A 15,588-nucleotide genomic window follows, 5' to 3' on the forward strand; every position below is an offset into this window, starting at 1 on the left:
AATCCACAGGTTTTTAAATATAACTCTCAACTTTGCAGCGTTCCCCCCTCCTCCAGGCAGTTAAATCTTATCAGCCTTTTTAAAGTGCTCAGTTCAGAGGAACATCTTTAATATGCTCCTGCTTGGGGCACCTTTGAGCACAATACACCTCAGTGGTTTGCTGAATAGGGAGGTCTCCTGAATGGAACTCAAACCAGAAATAAATTTATCTACTATTTAACTGGAAAAAAAAGGTTAGCAAAGTATTTGATGGATGGTTCTGAATCTGCTTTATTACAAATGAGCTGCTTAAATAGTAGAAATTTGTTCTTATGACTTTTTTTACTCAACTCTTTAAAATGAATTGGTGAAGATAACAAATAAGGGGAACTTAAGTTCAGAATAGTATTACTGATTTCATAAACAGGTTGTTTTATTTTTACACAGGAAGAGATTGGTGCTTAAAAAGTAGGGTCAAATCTAAACAGTTGGAATCCCTGTGTAATTTTTTTCTCTATTTGGACAGGTTTAGGAATCAGACCTGGACCTCTCTATGAAAACAAGACTAGACACAACAGCAGTATTTTATCAGGCTGTGCAGCAAAGGAGGACTTTTGCTATGGGTGTAAGATTGGTCCCTTGAATTTAGGTGGATTATTAATTTAAAACAGATACATAATTAGCATTTTGGCTACCCTTAAAAGAAGAACACAAATGAATTTAGTAGTGACCTGTTTTACTATACACGAAAATATTGTCAAGGTAAATTGTAAATCAGCACACACACACAGGTAGAGAGATTTGACCTTCCTCTGAAGTCAGGGTAAGTGAAGCTCCTGACTTCAATCTGTGAGGCACCTTGTGCCCTTTGAACAAACTACAAGTATTCTTGCTGTAGATTTATGATGCACACACAATATCTCTGTAACCAGATAGTCAGTCCAAATTCAAACAGGGGTTTCTGCATTTGAGCTTGCACAGCCTGGGTCTTTTTTCCCAGAGTGATTATTGTATGAAAACTTTTTGTGTTGATAATTTTCTTGCTAAATCAGTTCTTACATCAGTTCCTACCCATGGAATCGTGGGTAGGAGCAGCTCACTGTGCAGGCTGGTGGCTAAATATGTTCTCACCTGGCCTGTAGGAGACCTTTTTAATCTTGGCAGGAGCTCTGGAGACTAAGAATGATCTATAGAGGCCAATTTGGGGGAAAAAATCCCCAATGAAACAACAAAAAAAAGCCACCAAAATAACCCCACCCCCAAAAAATACCCAGGAAGAAAATTTTCTGTTCTCTCATACAGTATGAATATTTTGATATTTTCTCTTGAAATACAGTGAAAGCAAACAAAATTAATAGACACCAAAATAAAATTGAACAAAGAGCCATGATTGACATCAAACATAATTAAACTGTGGAGCTACTTGCTGTAGAATGCTGTGGATGTTGTTAATTTACATTGGTTCAACAAAAGATTCAGGGGTAGACATGAATTAACTGAGGGCTAATACAGAGATGAAGTGGTGCTCTCTCTGCTTCAGGATGGTTCCCAAGCCATAGATCATTAGATACTGCCAGGGTATCCAGCACAAGTGTTCTGGCATGGCTGGTCTGATGATCTTCAGCAAACATCATTCATAGGTGTCTGCTGGAGACAGGGTCTGCCAGGTGGATCTGCCATCACTGGCTGTCTCACACAGTCCTATTCCCACTACAGGAACTCCCACCAAAGCCAGGGAAGCAGATTGCCCGGTCTCCATGTGTGGGCCCAGTGCATGATTTGGTCAGTCAGATTTGACTGCCAATCCACCTGTGTGTCTCACTCACTCTGTGTTTTTCTTTATTGTGTGGCTGAATGGGAACTTGATTTGAATGATGTTTCTTTGCATGTTATTCAAATAAGCATAAACATTGTAATAAGACATTAGCTAGACAGCATACACTACAAATACCAAATTCAACAACTGCTATGCATATTCAGATACTTACTTCATTTGCTTTACAATAGTGCTCTTTCCTGACTCTCCAGCACCTGCAGAAGGGGAATGTTGAGAAGATATGATTGATAGATGAATAAGAAACAAGTATTAAAAATAACTCTCTGGAACACAGAATTTTCTATCTAGGAAGAGAAGTACAGATGTCTTAGTTTCTCACTGTACTAAGTATAAACCCTCCCTAATGTCCATTTGGATTTAAAAAGAACAAAATCTTGGTAAAAGTATTAATACTGAAAAGGAAAGGGACACTTGAAAATAACTGAATATTCAGTCAATTAAGAGAAAATTATAGAATTTTCAATTAGCAAGTAAATAAAATATGGATAATATTTTGATTTAATCTCTGGCAGATAGGCAGGAAAACATGTACAAAGTACAGCCTCTGACAGTGTCCCATTTATTACCTGATTTGTAGCTGCTCATTTAATGTGTATTATGACCTTTTGTAAGCCAAATGAACCACTTCCATTCCCTTTAGCCAGCTTCCATGAGCGACTAGAAAACCAGAGTGTAAAGACTTGCATGTGGTCTGGCTCATGATGCAAAGGCAGGACATGAGCAAAAGTCTTGACACTGTTTTTTTTGTCATTCCTCTGCCATGTGGTCTTCTGCCATGAAGTAGTGTGGCTGGAAGTGGGAAACCTGCAGAGTAATGCAGCAGGTGGGGATGATTCTGCAGGATAACCCCACAGCTGCTGAGGAGGGGCAGACATTTGCTTACACAGCCAGCTGAAGAACTAGGGCATAGGTTTGGCCAGATTACGTACAACTAATTTGCCCTCTTATCTCATGGAAAGTGAGTAATCACAATGCAAAGTGTCTCCATTGCAATTCAACACAGTTGACTATCATCTTCGGTCAGCGAGAATCATGGGGGTTGGCAAAAGCTGCCAAAAAAGAGCTTTTTTTTTTGAAAGCACCTAAAGAGAGGATTTAATTTTGTGAATGCATGGGACAGGATTAATAGAATCTGAGAATATGTTGGTCCTGCACAAGACACCCCAAGAATCACGCCATGTGCGTGAGAGCATTGTGCAAACACTTCCTGAACTCTGTCAGGCTGGTGCTGTGGCCATTTCCCTGGGGAGCTGTTCCAGTGCCCAACCACCCTCTGGGGGAAGAACCTTTTCCTGATATCCAACCTAAACCTCCCCTGACACAACTTCATGCTCTTTCTTTGAGTCGTGCCACTGGTCACAAGAGTGAAGAGATCAGTACCTGACCCTCTGTTTCCCCTCAGGAGGGCATTGAAGACTGCAATGAGGTCTCCCCTCAGTCTCCTCCAGCTGAACAGATCTCAACTGCTCCTCATAACCATTCCTCTCCTGACCCTTCACCCTCGGCCTGGCCCTCCTCTGGATGCTCTCTAATAACTTGATGACATTTTTTTATTGTGCTGCCCAAAACTGCACACAGTACTCAAGGTGACAAATATTTGTCATATTTTTAGGAAACTGAATGAACTATTCATTACAAGAATTTGTGCTCCCTTGTCCAGCTGGCGATGCTGTGCCTGATGCTCCTCAGGACAGAATTGGCCCTCCTGGCTGCCAGGGCACTGCTGACTTGTGTTCAACTTGCCATTGACCAGGACCCCCAGGTCCTTTTCCACAGGTGCTCTCCAGCCTCTCATTTCCAATCTGTCGATACATCCAGGGTTGCCCTGTCCCAGATGCAGAATCCAGCTCTTTGCCTTGTTGAATTTCATATGGTGGGTGATTGTCCATCTCTCTAATTTGCTGGGGCCTCTCTGCCCTGGAGGGAATTGACAGCTCCTCCCAATTTAGTTTTGTTGGCAAACTTCCTTAGTATTCCTTCAAGTCCTGCATCCAAGTCAATTAAGAAGATGCTGAAGAGAACTGGGCTGAGGATGGAGCCCTGTGGAACCCCACAAGTGGCAGGTCACCAGCCTGATGTTCCCCCATTCTCTATAACCTTTGTGCCTGACCTGTGAGCCCATTGCTCACCCATCATGTAGCCCTGTTATCCAGGTGTGAGCTGGACATTTTATCCAGAAGGATCTTGCAAGAGACAGCATCAAAAACTCTGCTGAGTACAAAAAGATTCATCACTGCTTTTCTCTTTGTAGATTACCTTTTCCCTCACAGTATGGTGTCAAATAATTCTGACAAAAACAAAATCTGAGGCCTAGGTTTTTTAACCTAGGACTTCTCAGTGAATGGAAAAAACTGATTACAGAATTTCCAAACACATTTTGTAAAGGTAACAATATTCAAATGACAGGGATTAATTTACTCAAATCACAAAAGACAGCAAACCATACTCAAAGCGTTTCCTGAAACCCATGATGTGAATGGTAGAAAGTGAGAGAGAAAAACAAGCCCATGCAAAATGGGCTGATGCTGCCATCTGCCACAGTTTGGAAAAAATGCAAATTTGTTGTAGTTCATTTATTATACTTTCAGTGACCATCTGAAGAATTTGGTAAATCCCTGCCAGCAAGGTAGTGTTTGCTATACTTTTTGTGGGAAAGAGAGGAGGCTGTACTGAGAACTCCTGCATTCACCTCATGGAAAGATGCCAGGAAACATAATATAGAAATTAACTTCTCTTCCAGATCTGAAAGACAGTGTTAAAATAGAGTGAGACACAATTGATATATTTTAGATGCATTTTTCTACCTCTGCTCATCTTTAATTTATGATCCAATAATGCTTTTATGTAAACAACAGGTGACTTTCAGACTTTGGCTTCACCATGGAGTATCATCTTAGTTGTAGCAGCACTTTCACCCCAGGAAGTAGATTAGGAACTATTTGCTTTGCACCTGCTTTCTTTGTTACTTCCCTTACCATGCAGCCTCCTCCTTTGGCCAGTCCCTGCTGCAGGAAATCAGGGACAGGGCTGCATTTCCACCTTCAGCAGTAGATTTCTACTTGCAGAAATAGTGGCAAAAAGTGTATCACAAAAGACCTTGTGTGACTACGCAGGGAGCTGAAGGCATCTTCTTCAAGCCCAGATTTTTTAATCAAAGAACTTAGGACAAACAATCTTGTCCTGAAGCACAGAAAGAACTCTGTCAGCTGTGAAGATTTATAGCTCAACCTGATAGGTACCAGTGATAATATGTCATAGCCATATTTTATATTTCACATATTTATGGTCTAGCTGAAATTTACTTCTCATTTCTGTCTCTATTTCCTTGACATGGATAACTGCACAGAAAATACTGGCGCAAAAGTTTCAGTCAATGCCTGAAACTCTGACACTGCTCCTGGGAGCTGAAAGATGTCCCCCCCCCACCAGTAAGATTGACACTTCTTCCCAGAGATCACATCCACCATGCCTCAGGGCATGTCACATTCACCTTCAGTGAGGTGCTGAGCTCTGGCTGGCTGTAACCTGCATCTCTTCTTGATTTGGGTATTCCAGAAGTGCATCCCACCATCTCCCAAGCCTACCATGATTCTGGGCACCCTGGGCCTGAACTTGTAAGGCTGCAAAGGAGCTGGCCCCCAGCAGCTGGACACAAATCTCCCTGCTGCTCTGGGACTGCTCGACCTCTTTCCCACAGGACACTAAGGCATATAGAGAGCAGAAATAGAAAAAAAAATGGAAGTGCCTTGAAGCCCTGTGAGAATCTCTCAAATGCAAGGGGAAACAGAACCCAGGCCCTCAGCTGTAACTTGACATTATTGTTTTTCTAAGCAGAATTTGGCTGAACAGTTGTGGACAGTACAAGCTTTCAAGATAGCACCAGCTGAGACATTGAAGAATATATATTCTTATATAATAAGGTGCTTTTGTGACTCAGATAAAGACTTCTTATCTCTTCACAGTTATTATCTATGCAGAAGGAAAGGTTTCGTTTAGGAAACTTTCCAGAACTAAATGTAAGGAAATAAAAATCCCCACTGAATACTTTGTTTGAAACCTGTTAGAAAACCCACTGACAATGACAAATTCAGCAAAAAGCAGGAAAAGAAAATATTAAAATTAAAATAAGAAAATGTTCCACACCCCTTTCTGAGCCTTGTCTGTGCCATTCAGAACTCTGGATATTGTGAACTAGAAAGGAAATCATATCTTCCTGATCCTCTTACTAGACTCTATGAGAGAAAGAAACTTGAAGAAAAAACCTAAGATCAAACCCTCTTGAGACAATAAAGTCCTTAAATGTCCCACCCTCCGTAAAAGAATATCGGTATATTCCCATCAATGGGATTATTGGTCTGTCTTTGTGCTCAAAGCCTATGTTTCCAGGCTAGATTTTAATAACAGGAAATTAAACTTCACTACTACAGTAACTGATTAATTTAACTGGTTTTAAATATCTATATTATAAATTTCTACATTCAGACTACTTACCAGAGACCTCTTATAGTCGGTGGAAAAAAATATTTGCTACTAAGCCTAAACCAAACATCTTCAACTTCTGTTCCCCTGAAGCAGATGTTTAAATTAAACTGTGTGAGTTGTGCCCCCACAGGGAGTAAAGTGAGATGAGGATAACCAGTTCTATTAAGGGTGGCTTTTGTCCCGACACTGAAAACTGTGGACAAGACATGGAGTAATACTTTGAAAATAGGTAAGTTAAAATTTTAATGATTATTTAAACTGAATATAAGTTCTTATTTCTGTGAAACATCACTGTGAGCATCAGCTGTTTTGGCCATATTTGGAATGTGCACTGTACTTTGCACACCTATAAATTGAAAGCTGGCATCCTGCAAAGCATATAAACGACATGTGATGTGGCAGGCCAGATATGGTCCTGATACAAAGGAAATAAAGCTTTCACTGTGGAGTTCTTGGAGTTTGTTCCAGACTCATAAAACAACCTGATCTTTCTGAAGTACAAATATATAGAGACCAGATTTGTGGACATGTTGGACATAACATAGAGGAGTTAACCCTCTTGGCTCCTGGACAACTGGTGACGAACATCAGAAAGTGACATGATTTCTCTCCTCCCCCAGTTTATAGGTGCATATCATATAAACTGTAAATCATCTCAACCCAGATAGTGTGTTTGCCCGGGTCATTGAGCTTCATATAAACAAACATGGTGCCTTTTTTTTCTTAATGTAATTTCTATTTTTTGGAAAGGGATCTACTGGAGGCTGTAGAGAGATCACGCTAGATTTTAAATAATTCTCTCAGAAAATAGTCAGAATACATTGTTTTTTACATTTTAAGTGTAAGGAAAAAAGTGATTACACTGAAAAAGTTATGATATACATCTCATTTTTTTTCTATTTTCTACCAATCTGCCTACTGCAAAAAGAAATTATGACATCCAGTATGCAGTATAAAGGCAATATGAAGTCTGACTGAACAGAAAGCTAGGACTAGGCTGGCTTGAATAGAGCTGCCCTTGATTTATGAAGTCTAAAATTTATATCATTTCTGATATTGTCTTGGAGGTATGGAAAGTTAACAAATCTGAATAAAGTAGATTTAATCCTTTCTTATCTATCCATTTCACTCAGCCCCTGTGGAAGGGGTGGTATGGAGCCCCTTATGCACATTGCTTCTGAATCTCTGGTTACAGGTGCTCAAGAGACACTGTCACTCTGGTCGTGCAATAGGCTCCAGATTCACAGTTTATTCACCTCTCATTTCTTTTAAGAACAAGAAAATTCAAGTTATTTAGTATATTATATTTTTTTGTCTCTTCAATATGCTTTTTACCCAGACTTTCCAATCCGCTGTTCAGGAGAAAAAAAGCCTTCCAAAACATTACCCACTCAAAAATTTGAATTTTTTTCATGTGTGATGTAAGTAAAGGAATATATTTTAAAATCTATAAAGAAGTATTTCAGATCCAAATGATCATCTTGCTGCATGAAGAGTGCTTGGGAAGCTAATGAAACTGAAATATATTCAGGTTTGAAATGAACATAATAGAAGTCTTTTTCATGTAGCTTGCATTGAATTTCAAAGTATTTTACTAAAAGTGTCTCAAGGCTGATATTAATAGTGTCAGAAGAAGACTGATTGTATACATTAGGAAACATTTAAAACTAAAGTCCTTAATTCTAAATACATACATATGTTCAGTGTGTATGGGGGGTAATTTACTTGATATCCTGGTGTAAAACATTCTTCAGTAATACTCCAAGGGCATAAAAGCTTGAAGATAAAACTGCTTAACTTATAAATTTCTCTTTATCTGGAAAATTCTTCTTTATCCTATGCATTCCTCTTAAAGGATTTCTTACTTCTTCCTCATGGATAAGGTTCAGGATGCTGAATTAGATGGATCCTGGTTCTAACTCAATGTCACAATACCTTTTCATAACAAAAAATAGAAATTATTTTAAATTTATGACATTTTAAATTAAAATATTGTTCTGGGGCTTTTTGACCAATTTAAGCTTTCCTCATTAGGGGCAATATTTTATACTAATGTCGCACAGAAAATCTTTGAATTCTTAACCAGACTGAAAAGTTTTGTGAGCCACAATCCAAATACTGATGGCAAATAAAGAGTATCAAACTTCTGTTTTCATATTATTATTTGAGAAACCTGCATGTTCTTCTCTATTTTTGAATAGTAATTGTTTGATTTTTAACAGGTATAAATAGACCTTTTTCATAAGATACAAAACAACAAAGCTGATTTACTTTATCTAAGAGATCTAGTTATGTCTGAATAAATGTCAGTTTAAAAGCAATTGCAAGAACTGCAGTTACAAGGACGGCAAAAAGAGAAACATTTGAATGATCAAAGACTGTTCTTCTATTCATTGGGAGAAACCAGTTTTAACTTTTGTAAGAGGTTGTTAAAAGAAAAATATTAAGACAGTGGTGATGTCAATGTGCTCTTGGATATTTCTTGTAAGCTGCACAGAGCCATGGGAAAAAATAGACAAGAATAAAGCTGTATCAAGAAAAATAATATCTTTTCTTTTGCCACTACAGCTCCTGGCTGCTAATAAATTGATCATAGTGTGGATTAGAAGTAATAGTTTATGAGAATATTTATCTGTATTAAGCTCAGTACTTCTCAGTCCACTCTCCATTATACATGAAAAAAAGCCATTCTAAATCACTTTCTGCTTCTTTAAAAAATGGAGTGAAACACTTTGCAAGATAAACAATATCAATACCTTGTGACACCTGTGGATTTTTTATGCAACCACTTACCCTACTTAATCTTCCAGCAAATGAATGCATATAGATCCATGAAGAAAGTCTGCTCTGTTCTGTGTAAGTTTGTATCATAACATTTATTCTAACAGCAGGTTCTCATTTCTCAAACATTTTCAAAGTCAAGGATTTATAACATTTGAAATTTAACACATCCAGTGACATGGCCATTTCTAGCCTATTCCTTGTGACTTCATAAGTTGCCACAACCAGAAAACATTTTAAACACATATTACATTTTCTTCAAATAAAATAGTGAAAGGTGAGAAATTCACTGCACTGAAATGTAATTCCAGAGCTAAACAACCCCTCAATGGAAAAGCATTATGAGAAATTTTAATTCTATTTACCCAAGAGTAGCAGTTTGACTGTCCTGGCTTCCCTCTCTGCATCTTCCTGGAGTTTCTTCTCCAGTTCTCTGATCTCCTGGCTGACTCTTTGCTCTCTGAACTGGCTCCACTGCCCATCTTGAGATGTTAAAAATTCTCTTTATGCAGCTGATTTACTTCTTATCAGACCAGTTGCTTTAATTCAGAAGGACAACCATCTGTGCTTAAAGAAAATTTTAAAATCCCATTTGACTTCTCCAGTCAGCCTTCAAATCAAATGGTCCTTTTTCACCTGTCACATGACCTGGAGATGCTATAGACAAGGATTTACATAGGCACACAAAAAGGTAGTGTTATGATGTCATAGAATTAAAGTTATCCATTCAAGATCAAACCAAGGTATGGATAGATCTCTCTTTTTGTTCAGGGAGGTTTTGTTTCACACACTCCAAAAAAATGTGCAAAATGTCTTGAGACAACAGAATTGGGAATAATACAGAGTAAAATTTTCAGCTTGTGAGGCAGTGTGATGCCCTGAAGCAAAAAAAGAAGAAAAAATGTACAGTTTTGGTTTTCATCTTTCTTGGTGCCCATAGCTCTAAATATATGTATCCTTTATTTTTGAAGGACAGAATTTGAATTTACATAGTCAAGACATTTTTAATTTATTATTTTGATTGATTATTTTTGATCTATTAACTGGCACGCAGAATATTTGCTGCATTTTCATATTATGGCAAGTACATTTATTTCCTTGGAATGGTAAAGGACCTCTTACTACAATTTGTAACATCTTTGGAATAATTTTGCACAGACATTCCTTGACTAATGTCAGAGTCTTTTCCATTTTTTTAAAATTAATTTATTAGCAGTTATCAGTTTTGGCTGAAAGCACCACACCTTTTCTTATGTAAGAAAGGACACAGGTCAGATTCTCCCCACTGATGTAATAATTTAATTTTAGTTTATGCACAGTGCAGTAGGATTATAGAAATGTTTTATGTAATATGATGGAAATATTACTTGGTATGTACTATCAGCAGTATATTGAGAAAATATATCTGCTGTAATAGTGTGGCAGTGAAAAAGTGTAAAATTACTGTCAGAACTAAAAGATACAAAACCCATTTTTTTGTCCCTTCTCTTCAGATTAAGGATTTAAATAAAATAAATCTCACCAGTGTGTAAGATTTATTCTAGACTTAAACTTATTCACTTTATAAAGTATTTTGGTTATATAAAAAGCAGAAACATGAAATTATATTATGATACTACAATTATTCACTAATATTAGTTAAAAATGCTCTAACTTCACAGTATATAAATATATAAGGTTCAGCATGAAAATAATGTTTAATGGTAAAATAAGCATGAAGGTTATTTTGATTTATGTTAGAAGTATTTTTAGGTCAGAAGATAAATGAGGAAGAAGGCCAGAGGCAAACTCATCCCATCCTAGTGAAAAGAAACTTCCCCACAGCAGAAGTGTGTGGACCTCAGACAGGAAGGCAACTGGTACTGGTTGGGGAAGATGAGAGCGAGCAGAATAAATATCATAAATTCTGAGCCATTAGAGATGGAGAGAGCTGTCTTCTGAAAAGAGACAGGTCTTTTGCTGTGCTCATCCCATTCAGCACCGAGTGTCTTCTCAGGCTTAATTTTCAGACCACAAGCTGCAGTAAAGACACAAAGCTGTTGTGAGTCAATATATTCTTCTCAGTCAGCAGCACATGAAGCTACCCAATTTTCAGTCTCCTTGCACTGAGATGCCAGAAATAAACAATCAGTGCTTGTTAATGGCTGAATTTTTGCATATGTATTTACAATGCAAGAAAGTTCTCTGTTTTGTTAAGCTTATATTCCTACTTTGTTTATTGTTTAAAATAGGGCATCATAAGATCTTTACACAGCCGTAGTAAAACTGATTTGTTTAAAAAATGAAAATAGCAGCTTTGGAAGTGTGGTATCAGTGCCAGGTGTCTGTTTATCAGAACTGTAGGCAAGACAGTGTTCCTATGGATTTCACGGGGGGGTTGAAAAGTAAGCATTTCTGAAAACTAACAGAACTAAATATTAACTGATATGGTCACAATTCATGGAGATGAACATTATCTCCAAATTAAAGGCCCACTTCACTACTGAGTTGTTCCACATATTTAGTGTAACTCTATTCATTTTGCATTTAATTTTTACGGTATCAAACTAGAATAGGGTAAGGGTAAACTATTCAGTTTACTGGATGGGTGTAAATGTATCCTCACTTACATAATTTTTCCTAGATGGAAAACAATGGAAAATCAATGTGCATCCCATAATATAATTTTCCTATCATTGTCTGTTATTGTGACTATGTACAGGAACTGGCTTTAATAAGTAGGTGTCTAAATCAAGCAGACTGTAAAGAGAATATGCATAAACTAAGATAAAAGCAATTATTTCATAAACATGCAGTGTCTATAACATATTATCCATTTGATTTATTTAGTTCTACCTTCAAACTCTAAACAGTTTACTGAAAAAAACCCCTCAGCAATATGTTTCTATTTCTCTAGAAAGAAAACAGGTTTCTGTTTTGCTTTAGACATCCTCCTCCTCTTCTCTTCCTCCTCATCCTCACTAAAAATGTTTTGATTGAAAAAAATTCTGATTATGATTAAGCCAGAACTAATAGACAATGCCTTACAGGGTTCAGTTGATTCCAAAATGCTTTTTGATCTCTTTTCTTGACCTCTTCTAGGTGCAATAATAAAAATATGGTCTCACCTTGCTTCTCTTCTATTGTTTCAATCACCTTTATTTGGTATGGGAGTGTTTGAAGGTAAGTCTGGAAAATGCTCCTTTGAAATGCCATCATTACAATGCTTTGTCAAGAATACTAGTTTTGTGGCTGGAGTTGTTTCTGGTGATTCGCTCTAGGTGGTGCTGATAATACAGAATGTTCACTAAAGCATTCTGCAGCTGTACAAGCTCTCAGACTGCCTGAAAGGCTGTTTCAAGTGATCTCTTCAGAATTCATGGAGGGGCATTTTGGATTCCAGTTGAAAATTTTTTTTTTATATTAAAGTTGTACTGGCCTGGGATCATTTTTGCCAATAATGTAGATTGCCCTGGTAGTAGAGTTCTCAAGTAACAGGTTTCATCTGAAAGTGCTGAACGTGTCCCCGTCAAAGAAAGAGGAATAGCTTGGGAAATTCACACCTTTTAAGTGTTATCTCCTACTTTCTGTCTAAGTCTTTGCATTTTCAATCTGTTCAGACTGGACTCTCGTAATCTTTTCCACATTTTCACTAAAATGAATGTTTTCCCTTTTCCCTCATAAATTTTAGTAGAATGACATGGATTAAAAAGGAGGAACCTTGAGAAAGAATAGATTTTTCTAAATTTAGGAACGCTCAATACAAATCCTTCAGTATGCTTCTAAATAAAGGAAGCTTGAAAAATCTTCAGTACAATGCCTTTTACAATCAAAGGAAACTGTTCAGCTCTTTCATCTGGCTACTGAATTTCTTGAAATGCACCTCCCAATTAAACACTGGCAACATTTCAGTGGAAAAAAGACCCACTGAAATATTTACAAACCCATCCAGACTTCAGTAATTACTGATGTGCAGAGATACCTGCTCAATGACAGATATTTTAGCTTTTGAGACCTGTTAAGAGCCTTATCTCTGGCACTGGGCCACAGTCACAGGGTCGAAATGTTTGTGGAGCTCAGGCAGTGTCTGCACACAGGGTTGTGCTGAGCTGTGTGACCTGCACAGTCTGGACTGTCACCTGCCCTGCACAGTGCAGGGGCACTTGCACTGCCTGACTGCTGTAGGTGAAGTGCCAGATGGATGTTAATCCTCCTGGGACCTTTGCACAAGAATGTAAGGTGGACCCAGAAGAAGCTTCATAGTTTAGCAATGAAAAGCCCTGAGAAACTTTAACTTTGAACTTATTTCTGTTTTGAGCTGAGGGCTGGACTAGAGACCTCGGGAGGTCCCTTCAAACAAAAATTGTTCTATTGTTTTGTAAAAGAAATTTCAACTAGTTTTACCTTGGCTTTAATTTATAAAGTTTGTCTATGAGATACTAAGGCCTTAATTTTGCTTCTTTTTTTCCTCCTCAAAATATTAATAAGAACATAAATCTTGATTGTTTTCTTTTTATCTGCTCTGCCTCTTGCTAAGCTTTCTGCTTCCCTACTCTACACAGGATATAAATGTGAAAATCTAAGTGAAATCTAAGATTTTTGTGTCATATCATCCCCCCACCTCCTAATTTGTCATCTTCTCTCAAGAAAACATTACCAAATAGCAGAAGAAAAAAGGAAAACTTGGCCCTTAGCTCTGTAATAGTACAGTGATGATACTGTAATATTTGCAAAGACATTTAGTTCGGTAAGAAAGGTAAAAGGAATTATGTAGTCATTCATTTTTACTGCTTACAGAGGGGAAAAGAAAAGGAAGGATAGAAACAACCTTACAGATGTCAAAAGAAAATATTTTAAAACGATGAGTTCCTGCATTTTCAATCCTGTCATTTTTTCCTCAAGTGTTGATATAAGCATGAATTCTTTTCCCTTTTTGTGAAAATCTCAGATCTGCTATGACATAGGTGAGCTGTACTGGCTTCAGTACACTCATCATCCTTGGCTCTGTATTTGCAGTTTGTGCTGATTCAATGGAATATGTGACATTGTGTGAGAAAAGATTATTGAGCACTGGGCGGGGCTCACTGGATGAGTATTGGGCCAGGCAAGACCCACTTATATCTGACAAGTTTGCCAGTGCTTCAGCTGAACCTTTGTGTTATCAGTGAACCTCTGCCAATTTTTGACAGTAGATGTGTGGCTGAGCTACTGTGTTCAGATTAAGAACTGGACATTCCAAAACTCTCAAACTTGATGTATATATCTGTCTGACCAGTGGAAAAAAGGCAACATCCAGTGCAAAGCTGTAAAAGCCCAAATCCTTCAGTGTCTCTCGAACCAATACTCTTATTCCAGTCTGTGCTTACAGGATGCCTGGGATGTGTTTGACAGAACTGCACTAAGCATGGCAATTTCCCCTGACTTCCCACACATGAACAGCAAATATTTCAGGGTCTGACCTTTCTACAAAGATTAACAAATGATCTGTCTGCTATGGTAAGTTTAATTTTTCTTCTGGCTTATTGCTGATTCACACAAGAAAATGGAAAAAAACAGTCAGGATCTAGTGCATTATAAAATGGTTTGAGGTCTTTGAACTCACATATTTCCTGCTGGATTGTCTGAGACTCTCTCCTGCTGACTCCTGTGAGAGGTGCACCTGGTATTTTTTGCGGGGGGAGAAAAAAGAAGAAAAGGAAAAGGGAATCTTAGTGGAAAATGGCTGACGCCTGCTATCTCTGATGAAAGGGTTAAGTTTCTAGTACAAGGTGAACAGTCAACATGGTATGTTAAAAAAAGAAAACAGCTTAAAACAATGGGGAAAGATTTTGTCAACATCCCACTCTGAACAATTCCAATTCCCAGCAGAGCCATATATTAAGACTCATCAAGGCCCATTGTGCCTTGATAGCCTGAAGTTAATGAAGAGTAAAAGCAAACACAATTCTGATTTGACTTGTACAACCCTTTAAATAACAAATATTTTAACCTTTGCTTTTAGTGTCAAACAAACATGCAATGCAAATTATGGAAAAACTAAAGACACTTTTCCCAGCAGATTAGCATTCCTTCTTTTTTATTTGGCAGACTTTTTCCAGCTAAAAACCCATGTGATTGCAGTCCCCTCATCAGAATTCATGCAGCTCTGTACTGACATATTTATGTAGTGGCTGGATAAAATCTGATTTCTGAATGCTGACAAGGATGTAAGTCTGTAGTTTCAGAGCTTGGAGTGATTTCCAGGACGTCAGCTGAATTGAACTGCTCTGTGTGGAGTGTGTCCACAAAATTTCCGTAAGAACTGTTGCCACAGTGCAACAATACCTATAGAAATGACTGTAGAAGGGCTTGTTCTGCTGCTGTTCTAATGCACTTCCTCGAAAGAGATCTGTTTTATTCTGCATAGATTCTTATACTACATACTTATGGAAGCTGGCTGATATCTGCTACATGATACTTGTTCTTTCATTCATACTCCAGGACATAATAACTAAACAAGATCCTTATTTTGATAGGTTTTTAGAGAGGAT

The 15,588-nt window shown here is 37.8% G+C and overlaps 1 protein-coding gene across 1 annotated transcript in view; it reads right to left on the minus strand.

Annotated features, from left to right (window-relative positions):
- The window catches only part of LOC116443123 (guanine nucleotide-binding protein G(t) subunit alpha-3-like), a 41,110-nt gene that overhangs the window by 16,445 nt on the left and 9,077 nt on the right, over nucleotides 1–15,588 (minus strand). The window contains exons 2-3 of the mRNA XM_032107015.1: nucleotides 14,661–14,765; nucleotides 1,968–2,010 (exon numbers count right to left, since the gene is read on the minus strand). Coding sequence (XP_031962906.1) covers nucleotides 1,968–2,010; nucleotides 14,661–14,765 — 148 coding nt within the window. The remainder of the gene's footprint in view (nucleotides 1–1,967; nucleotides 2,011–14,660; nucleotides 14,766–15,588) is intronic.

This window comes from Corvus moneduloides, chromosome 4 (genome assembly GCF_009650955.1).
Source record: "Corvus moneduloides isolate bCorMon1 chromosome 4, bCorMon1.pri, whole genome shotgun sequence".
NCBI lineage: Eukaryota > Metazoa > Chordata > Aves > Passeriformes > Corvidae > Corvus > Corvus moneduloides.